This window comes from Acomys russatus, chromosome 17 (genome assembly GCF_903995435.1).
Source record: "Acomys russatus chromosome 17, mAcoRus1.1, whole genome shotgun sequence".
Classification (NCBI taxonomy): Eukaryota; Metazoa; Chordata; class Mammalia; order Rodentia; family Muridae; genus Acomys; species Acomys russatus.
In genome coordinates this window covers 19,819,447-19,837,892 of record NC_067153.1, presented here as the reverse complement: position 1 = coordinate 19,837,892, position 18,446 = coordinate 19,819,447, and the positions used below count along the sequence as shown (strand labels likewise).

Here is an 18,446-nt window from a genome sequence, read left to right as displayed (position 1 = left end):
CAGTAAAGTTTTCCGGTTTTGCTCATGTATCTTAACCTCTTAGAGGCTCTCTTTATCTGTATCATGGAAAATATCTGGGATTATATTGAGAAAATATATGAAAAACAATCTCTCCTTTGTCTCTTAGTATCACTTAGTAAGTCCATTTGAAGTATAAAGTTATTTAAAAATCTAAATTGTTCTTTCAACTTTTATAACAATTTTTAAGTAACATGTATTACAACAATTGGGTCAAAAACTACTAATGCAGTGACCTTTGTAAGAAAATGCAAATCACACAACTACAAGTGCTTACTGTTAACAAAGAGGTCTGCCTTCATGTAGAAACATTTCGGTGTTTTTCTCTTCCTTAGAAGTCATCAAAAACAGCTCTGGATTGTTACTTCTCACCTCTTTACCTATTCGAATGTGAAGGATGGATATGCCTTCTTCTCTTCCAGCTCTGAGATAAGAGCTCTTTCTCCTCTGCTCCTCTCCTTCCCTGCTCTTTCTGGTAGAAACTGAATGCAGGGCCTTGCCCATGTTGCTATCAAACCATCTCTATCTCTCATCTCTTGCCAACAAATGGCAGGCTGCATGAGGGCAGGACACATTCCCTTAGCTTTTACCTTCTAGCCTCTAGAAGCCTGCATCAGATGCTAGAATGTGTGACGTGTGCGCGCGCGGGTGTGTGTGTGTGTGTGTGTGCGTGTGTGTGTGTGTGTGTGTGTGTGTGTGTGTGTGTGCGGGCGCGCGTGATGAATGTTTGAATGGGGAACTGACTGAAAGGAGTGGGGAAAAGTTCATGTCAGTTCACGTCTTGAATATGTCCATGGTCGTCAACAGTAGTATGACCCTTTCTTTTGAAAGACAAAGGGGAGACACCTGATATTGAGTCTGCGCTCTCTCCCTGCCAGGCCAGTCCTGAGAGGTGTGTGGGGATGAGGTAGAGGTGCAGCAACCTGAGCATGTGCTCACAGAGGTGACTCAGGGCTCAATTATATAGTACTCAGGAAATAGACATCATCTGTGAGCAGAAGCAGCTTAAATAGCAAGAGGCTTATTATTTTTAGTTATAAAAGGAAGAGTGTGTGACAGATTGGTTGTGACAGAGATAATGTCACAAGTTACCACCAAGGTTGGGGTTTGGGCAGCCAGGTGCCATCTCAAGTAGAGAATATGACAATGATAAGGCAGAGATGAGTTTCTCCCTTGCCAGCATCCTAGATGTGCAGGCTATAAGCCAGAGCTGTCACCTGGATGCAGAACAAGCCTTCTTCTTTTAAAGAAAGCAGGCTAGATCAATTATTTGAGGAGAACCAGCTCAGAAAGCTTTTAAGTATGCTTTCCCAACAATCCCAGGGAGAAGGCTGCACGGGCATGCTGGCCTGCCCGACACGAGGCTGGCCAGGGCTGGACACGTACCCATCACTCTTCTTCAGCAGGTAGCCCTTCTTTTCACTGCCATACTCCTTATTGCCCTGGAGCTGATGCATGCTGTACCCGCCTTGCCGGCTCTGAGAGTCCTGGAAAACAGAAGCACAGACTAGCAAACGCTGTAGACTGCTCAGTTCTGCCTCTAAGCCTTTGCCTGTTGCTCTGTGCCGAAGACAATGATGGACCTTCAGAAACTGTCAAGATCTCCTTTTTTATTTTAGCATAGGAAACAAGACGTGCCAATGTTTGCCACACTTACAAAGCAAGTCTAGTGCAGTAGCAGTGCAAACACAAAACAAACAATGCTGTGACTCAGCTGTTTCCACTCCCAGCAGGAAGCAACAGGAAGGGCTAAAGGGGATCAGAAAGCAGGGACTGTGCAGGCTGAAACTGCTCCCTTTACATGTGGGCTAGAATTATCTAAATAAAAGGACATTTTCAAGCTGGGAAAGGTGGCACAAGGTAATCCCAGCACTTGTGGAGGCAGAGGCAGGCGGATCTCTGTGAGTTCCAGGCTAGCCTGGTCTACAAAGTGAGTCCAGGACAGCGAAGGCTACACAGAAAACCCATCTTAGGAAGAAAAAAAAAAAAAAAAAAAAGAAAAAGGTGAAAGAAAGAAAGAAGGACATCTTCATTAAAAGGGTTTTGAGCAGGGTATTGACAATTAGTATACAATTCTTGTAATTTAACTATATATTGAGACTATGTAATTAAAATATCTGAATTCTGAAACTTTTTGATCACTGAAACAAAACAATCCTGGATTTGGGAGCATTTTAGGTCTCTGAGTTTTGTAAAGGGGATGCCCAATTGGTAAACTATGCAAACAGTCCAGAAAAGGAATGCTCTGCCAACAATTTTAGTTTGTAATCAGCATTCTAGGGCATGAGAAGTATATAATGTGATAATGAGAGCGCGCGCGCACGCGCACACACACACACACACACCAGCAACAGATACAAACAAACTTGGCTTCACTCTGGTACTCCACTGGTGCTTAACCACGGACTGTAAGGACAGGAAGACAAGAAACAATGACCACACTGTGAAAATCCAGGAAGTAAAAGACAAACAAAAGAAAAATAAATAAATAAAGTTGAGCTGCCACATGAGAACAAAGGTCACTAGACACATAATAGGACCGACCACACATTCTCACAAAATGTATGAACTTACTCTCCTAGACTTCGATCAGGAAGGGCAAAGCAACACAGAAAAAGAGGTAGAACATTTGAAAATAGTTAATTATGTTAAAACACTTTACCAGCCATAACTTAAGCAATTTGTAAAATATACAGAGAAAATATCATTGTAAAGATAAACCAGAAAACACATCCTGGATGATAGCACAGTACGTTATTTCTATACCAATCAAGTTTTATGTATTTTAGTTCATTTGTAGTGAGAAGATAAAGCCAACGAAGATGATGAGATGTACATTTCTCAGATAAATGTGACTGCACAGAGAACCAATGTCTCAGCAAAACCAAAATAAACTGAACACTCAGAAAATCTGAGAGCCATATATTGTGATGGTCTCTGTACTGTTTTCCAACTAAAGTGTGTGTGTGTGTATGTGCACGCTTGTGCAGGCGCATATATGTGAATGTGTGTGTGCACTTGCGTGCTGTGTGCATACACCCACATGTACAGGTGCATATGTGTGAGGAGGCTAGGAACCACTTTCAGGTGTCTTCAATTAGTCTCTCACTAACTCTGGAGCCCATCTCTAGCTGGCTAGATTAGCTGGTCAGCAAGCCCTAGGGATTTCCCAGTCCTTCTTTTTGTTTGTTTGTTTGTTTGAGACAGGGCTTTTCTGTGTAAACAGCTCTGACTGTCCTGGAACTTGCTCCCTAGTCCAGGCTGGCCTCGAACTCACAAAGTTCCACCTGCCTCTGCCCTCCAAGTGCTGAGATTAAAGGCGTGCACAACCATTTCCCTGTCTTGCATGCTCATTTTTTTTTTTTTTTTTAATAATGTGGGAGCTGGGGTTCAAACTCAGGTCTTCCTGATTATGTAGCAAGCATTTTTGGGTCCCTCCCAGACCCAATCATCTCCCCAGTCCCTAAAGAGAGGAGAGTATTGTGTCCAGTCACAAGAAGTAACTGAAATTTGACGGCACAGAAGGAACTAGCTACCTTAGCCTCTGGTTATTAAGCCATGGCTTGTGCCCAGCACATGTTGAAAGCCAGGAGCTTCTCTGACATTCAAGACTCTTTCAGGTCAAGCAGGGTGTGCTCGGTGATGCAAATGTTTAGTAGAAACAGTTGGAGGAAAATTGCCAGGAGAGTGGAAGTTTGTAAAGCTATTCTCCAGGCACTACAAACTCTGTGCTCAAAACATGCCTTAAATGTCTTATCTCCTAGGGCCGGAGAGATGTGGGGTTCCAAATACAACTCTGTGGAGCATGCTCATGCTCTGCCCAGTCACCTGCTGCGCTCAACTCAGGGTTTACCAGGCAGTCTCAGCCTGAGAGAAGAGGTTACCAGTGATACTGTTTCTTTTTGTAGCCTGTCTGTCTTCCTTTTTTTTTTTCCCCTAAAGGGAAGATTATTTTGCTAACATTAATTTTATCTGTAGGAGAGTTTTGCCTGCATGTATGTATGTCTGTGTACCACATGCATGCCTGGTGCCTTAATTTAGAAGAGGGACTCAGACACCCTGGAACTGGAGTTATGAGTGGTTGTGAGCCACCATGTGGGCACTGGGAATCCATCCTAGGATCTTTGCAGTTCTCTCAACTGCTGACTCATTTCTCCATCCCTATTAGTCATGTCTTCCTTTATCTAAGGAAGTTCGTTTTCAATAGGCCATGTTCCTTCCATAAGATTGAACAAATCAGATTGCCTGGGGTAGGGATGTGGTGTGGAATGAGACCTAGGGGCCTCTTGTAAAATTTCTTAATGTTTACTTTTTAATGTTCCTTTTTACATTTCTTTATGGAGATATAGAAGGGGGTAACCCCCATGAATCAGTCTCCCCCTCTACTCTATGGGTACAAGGAACTAAATTTAGGTCATCAGTCCTGGAGGCAAGCACCTTCACCTGGTGAGCCATCTTGTCAGCATCTGGAGTTTACTTTGAACAGGACCATGGTCTTGGTCAGCACAGTAATATGACTTACTAAATCCTTCCAGATCTGACTTTCTGTATAAATGTAGAAATTAGCTAATTAGTGAGTTTCATGGGTTAATAAAGGTATATAAATTATTACTACTACATTAAGAAATAATAGCCATTCAGCTTGCTTAGTAGAACTGTTTTATTTCTTGTGGGTTTTTTGTTTGTTTTGTTTTTGAGACAGTGTTTCTGTGTGTAGACCTGGCTATCCTGGAACTCACTCTGTAGACCAGGTTGGACTCAGAAATCCACTTGCTTCTGTTTCCCAAGAGCTGGGATCAAGGTGGGTACCACCACCTGCTGTTTAGTAGAAGTATTATCAATAAATGAAAAGATGTTTTTAATTTTGAAAAAGTTGACCTTGAAAAATTATCAGTACTACTTATAATTTAGCACATACAACTGAGGAATAAAATAGGTCCTCAGTTCTTTAACAGCATGACAGAAATCAACTACATCATCAGGAGAGAAAGATGCAAATCCCAAACTAATTCAGGCAAAAATATGTAACACTGAAAATAAATAATGAAACCTTTGGGAAATTTTATGCAATGAGCTAGGAAATGTATCTACATTCCTGATTTCGGTTTACTCTCCTGCACCCTGGTAGAGATATTACTGTATTTGAAGCCATAGTGACATATAAAGTGCACTATTAATCTGTGAAACTTCCTCTCACTGACTTTGATGTGATTCCCATTCACTGATTTAATGGGTTTGGGAACATTTTTGATATCCAACTGGAAACCACAGCCCTACAACATAGCTTTGAATTTACAACAGCAGGTGTGGCTGTTGAGTAAGGATCCACACTGTGCCTGAACTCTGACTAGTATCTGGCACACTGAGGAGAGGGAGGAGCAGCGGGCTGAGTGCATCAACACCATGAAGGGTTATTCAGGGCCCACTGGTTGTCAAATATTCCTGTGTTGCAAACACAACCTACTGAATCACTGTTAGAAACAAGATAGTTACAGCCCTAGAAATATTTGAGCAGCAGGTAGTTCTTTTGGGAAGCTAGGTCATCACAACAGGTGCAGGTAAGTCACTTCACTGAACATTTACCAAAAGACAACAAAAAATTGACTTTGATGAGAAAAAGAATGAGTTTTCCAAATATCTAGGGATCCTGTTTATGGCTGTGATTCGTTAACAGCTGCTATTTTTTTTTTCTTTTGCATTTGTTTGTGTGTGCCTGTGTGTGCTCAGGGCAGAGGGCAATTTGCAGAAGTTGGTTCTCTCCACCACAGGGGTCCAAAATCCAGCACAGGTCATCGTCTTGGTGGCATCTTGCTAGGTCATCTACCTGGGCCCCTAAAATTCTTGAAACTTCTTTTTAATTGTCAACTTGACACAATCTGGAACCACCTGGGAAGGGAGTCTCCAGGAAAGACTGGCCAGGTCAAGCTGGCCTCTGGAAGAACCTACTTGACTGCAGTAACTGACATGAGAAGACCTCTCACTCTGGATGGTACCTTTCCTTACGCAGGAGTCCTGGCATGTGTGAGACTAAGAAAGTGAGCTGAGCACTAGGAGGCATGCATTAATTCACTGCTTTCTGCTCTTGATTGCTTCACGTTTCTTTGCTGACTTGCAATCATGGACAATGACTTGGAACTGTGTCCAAATAATCCCTTTTTTTCTTTTAAGTTGCTTTTTGTCAGAGTATTTTATCACAGCAGCAGGAAACAAAACTAAGACAGCTTCCTTTAACCCAGCCATGTTAGAAACCAGCCAAGGTTAAGTAGGTTAGATGATTTGCTGGGTGCTTTTTATTTCCCATAAAATCTTTTTGATTACTTTGCACTCCTCTCAAAAACTAGGAAGAGGATAAGAACTCTCTGGTGGATACTGTCCTTCACATTAACTCACTGGTGGATAGTCTCTACTACCTCAAAGTCACTAAAAATAATTACTTGCTAAGTTATTTTGCAAAAAGAGGTAAAGGCATTAGAAAGGGGTGGGTGGGGATGCTGTGAAACATCAATTTTAGTTGTAAAATACTTGGGAGGTGTGATAACTAAAACCCATTAATCAACTTCAGGTGGAGTGAAGTATCAATCGCATGCAGACACTCCCTTTGTTATAAAACATTGTTTCTTAGCTAGCCTGAGCAGAAGTCATTACTACCTATGCAAAACAAAATGACGACACCACCCCCTTGGAGAGAATGTCTATATATGGGAACCCCAGGTAACAAAACAAAAGTAGGAAGTGGTTATGTGCAAACCAGAAAGAAAAATCATCACCAATTTCTCTAGACAGATGTCTACCCTTTCCCCTTCTACTTGGGCCTTTCTATTGCACTTACACTTAGAAATCATCCAGGGAGGTGACAGCAGAGAGTATCTATGTTTCAGGCTCTAATAAAGAAATCTTCCTGAGATAGTCTGAGGCCTTGGCCACAGGCACAGCCACGGCTTGAGACTTTCTGGGTAGAGACAGATATTCTTGGGAACTAGGCCAGCTCTGACAGGAGAGCAAGAGACTATATACATTAAAGAACCACTGACTCATGTCACTTTGCCAAACCCCAACCATTTGTAAACTCTGAACTTGGATAAGAAGAAAGAATAAAAATTATTTCCAAATGTATACATATATACAGTTATAGCTTTAGTAAAGGAAACCTTTAAGAGCTACAGTAAAGGGTTAGTGTTAACTAGTACAGGGTTTTGGTGTGTTTTGGGGGGGACTAGTAATGGAGTGGGGGTGCTTTGTCTTTGTTTAGGAATTATGAATGCCATTCAGAAATTTCAGCAATTTAAAAAACAGTGAATGTCACTGTTGGGAGATATCACAAAGAACTGACAAAACAGATTAAGTCTCTTATGCAAGCATTAAACATTGTATTTAAATACTGCACAAACAGGCACATTTGACTTTCTTCCATGTAACAGATGATGCTATTTACCCTTTTACAAGGAAGTCCCTTAGTACAACATCCAGTGTCCCTATAATCAAGCCTGGATTTTTATCTTAGATTGCTATTTCTCCCTTCTCTACCCCTCCTGCTGTCAAACATTTGTGGCCTCTTGAAAACAGAGCTCTGTGTCTCTCAGAGGTTTGCCCTGGCTGCAACGTATCTGACAGGAGTGAGGCACTTTAGCCATGACTGTTTACTCTGCTGATCCCTTCTACAAGCTCTCTGATGAAGGGACTTACACTTGGCACCTAGATTACAGGCAGACACAGCAGGTATCAACAGCTGGACAAATGACAGTTGTAACTAAGGGTCTGAGCTGCATTCATCTACATCCACCACTCATTCTACAGTTTCAACATCCAGAGGCCCTCTCAAGTGAATTACCCTAACTCTAGGGCAAAACCACTTCTGGCTGCCCAGAATGATGGGAACGGTCTCAAGAGGAGAATCATGGAGTACCTGCTTCAAAGGTGGTGGTGGTAATAATAATAATAATAATAATAATAATAATAATAATAATAATAATAATAATAATAATAATAATAATAATAATACCTGCTTCAAAGGTGGTGGTAATAATAATAATAATAATAATAATAATTATTATTATTATTATTATTATTATTATTAATTTATTTTTTATAAAGTAGTAGAGTCCAGGGTACCTTTTATTTATGAGGAGGTGAAGGAACACAACTTCTTTTTGTGACAAGTTCTCACTATGTATACCAGGCTGTGATTGCCTCTGCCTACCAGTGGTAAGAATTAAAGGCCCTCACTACCTTGCCTGGTGGGAACGCATTTTCTACAGTGGGCATCACTGTAGATAGGCACTTCTCTGTTTTATCTCATGTGTCCCCACAACTACCGCAGTAGGAGGCTGTCAGTGTGCCTGTTTCACAGATGGGGAAGCGCAGAGGTAACTACAAGCAGCTGCACTTACGCTGTTAGCCCTGCTGGGAACATACAAGCCACCTACTTCTTTCGGATCGAGCTGCAGAGAGGACTTTATAAGGTCTCGGAGTGCAGTTAGCTGTTTCTTTTCTTCATCTTGGGTTTGCTTTATCTACAAAAGAAAAGCTCACATCTGTTATTTATCATTCATTTTTTAAGACCAAAGCTCAATTATCTAAACAGAGCTCTCATCAAACAATTCAATTTCATAGTTGCAGTAAGCCTTCCTATGAATGTTCCAATACTGTCTTGCTTTTAACCTAAGAGGTAGAGTCTACTGCTAAGAAAGTACCCAGAGTTTAGAATTAGTGAATTAAGCACCAGGCTTTCTTATTAAACAACATGTGGTGACCCAAAAAGCTCTGAATCCTAATATCATTTATTTCTGGGCAGAAAGAAAACCACAGTGAAATTAAATGGGCCAGAAGAAAATTATATGAATGACTGAGAAAGAGATGCCAGTGGCAGAAGCATACACCAGAGCTTACACCGAACCACACAAGGGTCAGAGTTTCTGCTGCTTATTTTTAATCACTTGAGATTTATTTATCACTGATCTATGTTCAGGAACTAAAAAATTAGACAAAACATATAGGTATGTTTGTTAAAATGTTACAATAAGAATCAGGCTAGCTGGGCATGGTGGTGCATGCCTTTAATCCCAGCACCTGGGGAGGCAGAGGGAAGGGGATCTTCTGTGAGTTCAAGGCCAGCCTGGTCTACAAAGGGAGTCTAGGACAGCAAAGGCTCCACAGAGAAACCCTGTCTTGAAAAAAACAAACAGAATCAGGCTGCCTATTCATTATCTGAAATGCATGGAGGCAGTACTGTTACCTATTTTCTTGCATTTTGCAATATTTGCATATATGTAATGAGATCTCTCAAAGGCTAAATATGTAATTGGCTTGTTCCATATAACCTCAAACAGAAAGGCTAAGCACAATATCATATAGTTTTTGGCATATATATGCACAGCTACATTTTGATTGCAACGTGGCCATGTGTAGAATTTGTCTTTTTATGCTGTCATGCCAGTTGGTTCTCAGAGTTTCAGATTTTAGAGTATTTTCCATCAGCAATGCCTAATCTGTTACTTGTAACTCTAAAGCCTTTTCTAACAATACGTACTCATATTCCTAATATGTTTTCTTTTAACATTCATCAGCCAAGTTATTTCCAAATAACAATTATTCCATCTCTATGTATACATTCCTCACCCCTTCTCAAAAGCTTAAAGTTTCGTTTCTTATACGCCCCGCCCCCCATTCTTCACAGCCTCCAAAGGTTTGCTGCTAAGATGAAGGCTTGTCTGTCAAGTTCACACTGACCTATACTGACACCTTGTTCTTAACACTCTTCGACTACAGATTTCACGTGCACTGATGCTCATTACACTTTAAATGCAGATGCTACACAGGGAACTTACATTATATAAGTCAGCAGCCAGCTTTTCAATGTACTGTTTCAGCTTATCAGCTGTTTTCAAGCCGTCCTGAAAGAAACTACAATGGAAAACAACAGTGGCTTACCAGCAGCAAAAAGGAGGAATAGAATTATGTGCAAGCCTGAGGATTCTTCCCATATCTGTCTCCCCACACCCTCTCCCAGTAGTTCCCACTAAATAAACGTAAAGCTAAGTTCAGCAGCTATCTAAAGATGCACCGACAAACAAAGTATGCTCACTACTAGAAGTCAACTAGGAGAGATTACAGTCAGCACACGAACCGCTTGCAGTCTTCACTAATTCCATGTGTACTGCCATCCACACACAGATCATTTCTTTGTGGCTGGGCCATGTTTGAATCGAAGAGAGGAAGACAAACTACTCCCTGGCATACAGAAGGCCGACAGGACACTAGAGGGCCAGGCAGGAGGGAATGTGTGCACAGGGTCCCAGTGGTACCGAAGGTCTGATGAGGCTGCGTGACTTCCCAAGCACTCTCACAAGTTGTTGTGTCGGCCTCACGGGCCAAGCACTTAAGCGTCCTCTCCACTCTATAGAGGATGCACAGCAGGACTTTACGTCACACTCTGTCCACACAGAGCTGGGATTCAGATCAGGACTGCCTGACAGCAAGTCCATTCCCAGGTTCACAGAAACGAACCACAGGGCACAGTTGTTTGGAATCCCCGTGCTCTGCTGCCCCTTTCTCTAAGTCATGCTCTACTCCATGGGATTATTTCCCCTCAGACTTTATCTGCCTTGTCATCTTCCAACAAGTGATGAGGATCACCTCTCTGTCACACCATAGTGGTCTTAGTACGATGTAGACGCTAAGTGGTCAGGAGAGGAATTTTAGAGTCCCCTTGGGGATCCACAAAAAGCCTCTCAGAGCCTGGTCTTCCAGGCTCTAAGCAAGGCCCAGTTCCTTGCACCCTGGGTCAAGGGCTGACCTTCTCTTCCATGCTACAATACTTAACACTCTGGAAAGTACTACCCTATTTGACTACAAAGGCGTTCCAACAGTTCAACAGTAGAGACAGGTATATTGGGCCCACTGCTGGAGATTAACATGTAGATGCTGTGCTCCATCTCAGGCTAATCGAATCAAAATTTCTGACATGCCATCTAAGGCGTGCACTCTGAAGTTAAAGACAGCATCTACAGATGTGGCTGAACCATGGTCCACCTCCTAGCCCTCATGGGCCGTGTAGTAGTAGGTAGGGAGGCTGATTTCAGATCACAGTTGCTGCAGGTTCAAGTCCATCAATGTGGGGTAAGGCACAGCAGAGAAAAGACACAGACCAGCTGTGGTGAAAGGTGCAGGGAGGGGCTCTGCTTGTTCCCCTTCCTCCACTCAGCCAAGAGTCAGTGACACATATTTTCAGGGCAGATGTTCTTCCCCCAGTTAATTCTCTCAGAAGTCCCTCATCCACCCAGGAGTGGGGTGCGGGGGGATTGCTAGATCCCCCAGGTGATTCTGATTCTAAATCTGGTAAATTGATAATGTAGATTAACCATCCCAGATACTTTTCGTTGTTTTGTCTCAAAGTAAAGTTCAGTTTTAAGCTGAGATACTCTGCAATTTTTACTATATTTGCAATGCTGCACAACTGTCATCTAATTCCAAATACTTTCCATCACCTCGGGAAGGATCTACTCACTCTTCCTTCCCCCAGTCACTAACCTTCCGTCTCTATGAATCACCTTTCCTGGGCATTTCACATACATATACATGCAGCTTGGTATGTGGTGGTCTGTGTCTGGCTTCTTTCACTTGGCATAATGTTTTAAATGTTCATCTATGTTGAAGAATGTATCAACATTTCATTATTTTACATGGCTCAATACTATTCTGCTATATGGATAGGCCCCATTTGTGTAACTTGATAGGTATACATGTTTCCAAGTACTGTAAATAACAGTTATATAATATCCACACGCGTGCTTTTGTTTGAATACCTATGTATGGCTCCTCTGGATATTTATCTAAGAGTTTTACAAGCAATTGTACTATCTAACATTCCTAACAGTGATGCATGGCTTTCCTGCTCTTCATAGCCTCTCCAAGATTTACTTTCTGTTTTTGTTACTTTAATTATAGCTGGCCCAGGAGATATGAGATGGTGTCTGACTTCCCTAATGATTAATGATGCTGAATATTTTATCATGTAATATTTGGCCAATTATACATCTTCTTCAGGAAAATGGCTATATTTCTGCCCATTCAAGAAGTTGGATTATCTTTTTGTTGGATTCTTTGTTCGTCTGTATCCTCAATCTTTATTAGCTATGTGATTTACAGATGTTTGCTCCCATGTGGTGGGTTGTCTTCCCATTTTCCTATCGATATCCTTTCATACAAGAGCTTTGAGTTTTGATGTCTAATTTTCCCTTGGCTTCCGTGGTTACTATGTCTATACTGACACATGCTTAAGCATCTACTAAACAAATGCCACTGTGGACAAGTTTCTGATCATTTCTGAATTGAAGTGTCCTGACGCTGTGTGGTATAAAAGGGGAATTATACATGAGTCCACACACCCTGAGCTGGCACTAGTTCCTGGGAGCTGTTACTTTTTAGTATAAACTGTTATGATGAAAGAGAGTAATGCTTGTAAATGCTCTGGCCTCTGCACATCATAATCAATCCCGTGGTAAAAGGAGTGGGCGGTTTGTTTTGAAAGTAGGATGTTGCTGGCAATGTTCTTGTGTGAGTGAGCAGCAATGTGGGTGAGCTGGAACAGGTAGATACAGTTTGTTTCTGCTCCCTTTCCAATGCAAGCAAACACTGAATCTACACTGAGGTGCTGCAATTCCACAAAGTATTACCCAGCAAATTCCCTGGTGAGCACTGGCCAAGACTACTGAAAACCATCTGGAACTGGAGCGAGTGCTCAGAAGAAATCTTTTAAATAAAAAATGTGAGTAGGGAATGCTTTACAGGGCAATACCATGCATCTTAAGGGTTTAGAGGAGTTGCCTGATGTAGGAAGAATCTCTGAAAGAAAGCTTCCCCAGCTTTCTGGTTCCCTCAATAGGGCAACTTAGAGACAAAGCCCAGTCAATCCTTCCTCCTGATGGCTCAGAACCTCATCCCTCTCCTGAGGAGCTTGTACTGTGGGTTTGTTCTCCGACCCATCTCTCTTCCCTGTATATCCACCTGCTAATACAGATGGCAACAGTACTGGCACATTCTCACACACAGGCTCTAGCTGAACACTCATCTAAGTTAGCCCATCATATAAAGACCCTGCCACGGACTCACCAACAGAATGAAATCAAACACATACAAGGCGCTGCAGTGAGTGTGGAGCAACGGTTGCCTCTTAACACAAAACACAAGACATCTCTCTACAGAGTTAAGCATTTGAAAGGCCCCAAGTATTAAAGTTTACGTCATGAACCCCTACCAAAAAATACGGGTGGAAATACATGGTAAAAGTAACAGGGAAATGGCAAGACATGTGTCTGGGGAGGAGCAGTGTTAACAGAGTGGTCTTAGTAGTGACAAGGGCTTTCGCACAAGTGGTGGAAGAAGACATTGCTTGAGACTAATCAAATAGTTGTTTATTGTAAGCTACTAATCAGTAATACTGTTCCTCATCTATTTAGTTGAAGGAAATCACTGTAACAATTGATGGTCACTAAATGAAAGAAAATGAAGAGAAGAGCAATGAAACAGAGGGGCAGGGCACAGGGAGGGCTGATAACAAGCAGATAAGTAATACAACACTTACTTGCACTGTGCATGATAATACTTTATCAGGTTCTGCAGCAGGTCCACACCCTTCTTGGTCTTGATTTCATTAACTTTAATGAGATACTGTGGAAAGAAAGCAGAATTTGATGTTGGTAACTCCAGACAGGGCTCTCAAGTTCACAGGGGAGAACAGCATTCGTAACCCTGCACACAAGCAGGTGAGCTTTGTTTAGGGAAGGCTGTTGGGGGTCAGTGCGCACAAATGCAATTAGTGTTAGCGTTTGCTAACGTCTTACAATTAGTTTACTAGACAAACAAGAATGAAACACAGCAAACGCACTCCATGACAACTGACTGCTCCTCCCTTGGTACAGTGGATCTCAAACTTATATTCACACAGTCCTGAGAGATGGACTGTTCTCTGCAGAAAACAGGGGTGACAGCAGTCCCTTCCAGAATGTTCCACAAGATATTGAAACTTTAAACAAGGAGACAAATCAGAGGGAAAAGTCTCTATTTAAAAAGAAGCAAGTTCGCTGGGTGTGGTGGCTTGTGCCTTTAATCCCAGCACTCTGGAGGCAGAGGCAGGAGATCAATGTGAGTTCGAGGCCGGCCTGGTCTATAAAGTGACTCCAGGACAGCCAAGGCTACACAGAGAAACCCTGTCTTGAAAAACCAAAGGGGGAGGGGGGTGTAAAAAAAACCAAACAAACAAAAAAAACCAAGTTCGGGAAAAGAATAAAAATGAGTTGGTGCAGTTAACCGCATTGCACTGGCTTTCATTTTATCAGTGGCCCAAATCTTTCATCAACATTGTGCTGCTATCACACTTGTCAGAATCTAAGTATGAGTTTATACACAGAAAAGGTCAAGAAGCCAAACGTTTATAAGGAAGAAAAAGGGATACAAAAGAAAAAAGAAAAAGTGTGTGTGTGGGAGGCTCAGGGGGGAAAAAAAACCCTGAATTACACATTCTTCATTAGGCTTCTGTAAGCTGGAAAGTATCTCTATTGCTCAAGTTGCTCTATAGTGAGTGTTCAAGTCAATGGGGTGCAGGTTTTGGTGGGAATTCAGTTTGAGAACCAAAGCTCTAAGTTACAGGCAGCATGCTTTTTACTGCATTTTTCCATGAGCTCAGACTTCCTTCAAGCTGGACTCATGCTTTAAAAAAAAACCCACATGCTCCAAAGTTGTAATATTCACCAGTGTTACCTCCCACCAGGACTCCCTCCCCCAATCACTCACAAGCAATATTAAGGCTCTCACCAATGAATCCTGTTTTGGCTTAAAGAGGTCCATAGGACCAAGGCTCAAAATATGAGACAACAGTGCAATGGCGGATCCCAAAGGGCTTGGAGAAAAAGGGAGATTAGAGTCCTTAGGAGACAGTCCCTCCTTCAAGCACCAAACCTAGCCTGCTGACAAGCAGGAGAAGAGGCTGGGTCTGGGAAGGTCTGTTCTTACTTCACACATCTGGAGCTGAAAGAGGCGCCGTTCCTTTTCCATTTCTTCTGCAATCTCAGCTCCAGTTATCTCTGTGCGGATCATCCCGTGCTGTTTTGCGTGCTCTCTTTTCTCCTTCTCAATTTTTGTACTGCAATTAAAGTGCATGCCACTTTTAAAAAGAGAGAGCGCTGCACACTACCAAGTGTGAACCTGAGTATAACCTTGACCCTGGATGATGCTGTACCGACGTGGGTCCATCAATGAGCCACATGTACCATAACAGGAGTGTGGTGGAGTAGGCTGTGATTTCATGGGGCAGCTGTGTATATGTGACAGAGAGTAAATGGGAGCTCTCATCATTCTCTCATCATCTCCTGCTCAAAAACACTGATTTTGAACTGGGGATGTAGGCTGGGGTAGAGTGAAGGACTTTGTGTTTAACCATTGTAAAGCAAAGCAGTTTTTAAGGACGAACCTCATCAGTGTCTTTCCTTTAACCAAATCACTGACAGCTTAACTACTGGCTAAGAGGCAGTAAGTCTAAAGTTGACAGAATCAAGTCATCAGTAGAAATGTGAGTTGAGTTCAAAGGGAACAAACGTATCATGCGTGAACTTCTAGGAAGCTTCTGACATGTTCTCTTGGATCTTACACAAGGGATAGACACAATTCTCTTTATATCTTGGTTGACATGAGTAAATTTGAACAGTTTACTTTTTCATAGGTAAATGACATTTTGATGAAAAAGAAGCAGAAAGTTAGAAACCTCAGAACTACTTAAAGACAAAGTACAAATGGATTTTGGTCTGTATACTTAAAAACTGGTTAAAGATATTTTCAATACTGGCATGTTTCAGTAGCACAGTTTAATTATTTCACCACTTGTCATGGAGTTCACAAGACAGGGCCAGGAAAAATCCCTCTGTCTAATTTTGGATTTTCACACTAACCCGATAGTACCCGAGAGTAGTGATGCTTGCCGCTTGGTACTCTTCCAATAATCCACTTAACTTGAAATGGTCTTCAAATGTCAGAAATAGCCCTGACTTTCCAATTGTGTCTGCAAAGACTGACTGATTTAACCTTTAAATTGTAGTGGATGCAGGATGGGGAGCCAAATGTGGTAAGAAGCTAGGTAGCTTTGCCTATACAGAGACACAGGGAAAAATCAACTGTCAACCAGCCAATGGTAAAGTTATGGAAAACTTGGTGGAGATTCATTTTCATTTACCAAAAGCTGCGTCAGGCAACATATTGATGCTGCCACTTCCACAGTCGAAGGAAGTGGATTTTAGTGGAGAGCGTGGACCTTAGCTTCCTCCACTGATGTGGTCGGATGAGAAGCAGAGGCCTGAGAAGTTTGGGCACAGGTGTGAGGGCTATCTGTTTCACCCTGGGGACTCAGCACAGCATGCGCTGACTTCATTTTCCTATCTGGAGTCACAGTGGCATGGCAGCCAAGGAATGAACACAGTGAAATAAGCCATCTAGAGACAGGAAGAACTGATGATGACAGCAGATGAAAGCGCTCGTCAAACATTTAAAAAGCAGTTAGAGCAAGGAAGAAGAGAAAAGTCTACCCTCCCCAGGGAGGAAAAGAGGAGCTGACAGGAGTAGGAGGAAGGGAAACCATAATCAGGATTTATTATGTGAGGGAAAAAAAAATCATTTTTTCAATAATAGAAATTAAAAAAAAAAAAAGAAAAAGAAAGAAAGAAAAAGAAAAAGTCCAGGACAGTGAGAGGACATGCAGCTCCAGGTGAGGGAAAGTTGGATGGACAGCATAGAGACCGAGGTCAGTTTCCCGACAGGCAAAGAGGTGCACACTAGTGAGTGGTGTCAGGGGATCATGCGTGTAAAACACGTTTTGGTACAGATCCTGGCAGTCAAAAGGGTATGACAAACGCCAGCTAGTCTTTGATTATTTCCCAACTGCTGTACTACATAGAGTGCACATGGTTTATAGTTATGTGATATGATAATAAGAGAACATTGCATACGCGTAGGTTTCCAACTTGACAGTTTAAACCAGCAACTAAAACAGTGGCCGTCATTCCAGACAGTTAGCCCAGGCAGTGTAACATTTCTGTCTTGCCATGTAGCCCAGGATGTACTTGAATTCACTAGAGCCCAGGAGTGCTTAACCTCAAGAGTGCTGAGGTGATTGTGTGTGTGTGCCACTTAAACTGATCAGCACACCCATTCCTCAGCCCTTAACAAGATACACAAAATACTGCTGCTAATATGTTAGCTCATAGGGGCTCTGTCCTGTTCTCAACTTCGGGAAACTCATGTCAATGATAATAAAATAAGAAACAAAACCAACCACTACTTACAACTTTGTCTCATAATCTTTCCAGGCTTTGTCAAATGGCTTCTTGAGATCCTTAGAAAAGAGAAAACAAGAAAATGAAAACTGCTATGCATCTTTCCTCATATAAACAGCTCAAAAAACAACTGAACAAAACCCACTTCCTTGAGGGACATCTGAAACCACACGTGCACAGTTTATAAGTGAGAAGCCAGAGAGAGGTGGGCAGCGTGCACTCCCGACCCTGTCAAGAAGCAAGAACCCACAGCCACTGAGAGCCTGGTCCACAAGAATCACACTGGGAGCCTGGGGACCAGCTTCTCTCCACCCATGGCAAAGCTACCAATCTTTCTGAAAGTCCCTAATGCTGTTGCCAGTCAATGCCATTACATGAAGTGGCAATTATGACCATTTTCCATGAATGTTTACTTTATGCTGAAAATGTTCAGAGATTTTCAAATACAAGTACTACTATGATTGTAAAAGAGGAAGAAAAAATTCTAACCAAATCCAATCTTTTCAACTGAAGACACTGAAAATAACAATTTCTGACCACTTACTCCTTTGACTCCCTTCAAGTCTCCTTTCAACAAGGAATCCAAGGTGAAGATCACATTGTGGCTCAGACCCTGGAGCTGGGAAAAAAAAAACATAAAGAAAAGATGGGAGGCAGTTAAAAAAAAGAATGTACAATAAACAGGGAACCTATTCCTGTTGACTCACCCACCCAGGGCTCAGTGAAGAGCTGCATGTCTATTACATGTCTTTGTATATGCCATCCACTCGATAGTGTAGTCCCCACACTACAGCTGTAGAAATGAGTGGCTTATACATCTGCAGAGTGCTGCACAGTGGCTCCAGCGTGATGCTCTGAGATACTGATGTAGCACATACATATGGGTGCTAACAACTGCCACTCATTTCAGCACTTTCAGTGCAGCTTCCTTCAATGTTGCAAGTCTTGGTTTGACTTTTCTTCAGCTACCTGTCAAGAATATGGAAGGAAGTGCATAACTGGCTTTTACTGTTTTCTTTTTGTGCTCTTATAGCATGCATCATATCTGAGATTATATTTATCCTGCATGAGATTAGATACTCGTTGACAATAGGGACCTTGACTGTTTTGCTC

At 42.1% G+C, this 18,446-nt stretch overlaps 1 protein-coding gene across 1 annotated transcript in view; it reads right to left on the bottom strand.

The window, feature by feature from the left end:
• Asap1 (ArfGAP with SH3 domain, ankyrin repeat and PH domain 1) overlaps window positions 1–18,446 on the bottom strand; it is a 302,667-nt gene that overhangs the window by 66,164 nt on the left and 218,057 nt on the right. The window contains 7 exon segments of the mRNA XM_051159597.1: window positions 1,405–1,505; window positions 8,406–8,528; window positions 9,843–9,918; window positions 13,598–13,683; window positions 15,025–15,154; window positions 17,343–17,392; window positions 17,878–17,952. Of these exon segments, the coding sequence (XP_051015554.1) occupies window positions 1,405–1,505; window positions 8,406–8,528; window positions 9,843–9,918; window positions 13,598–13,683; window positions 15,025–15,154; window positions 17,343–17,392; window positions 17,878–17,952 (641 nt within the window).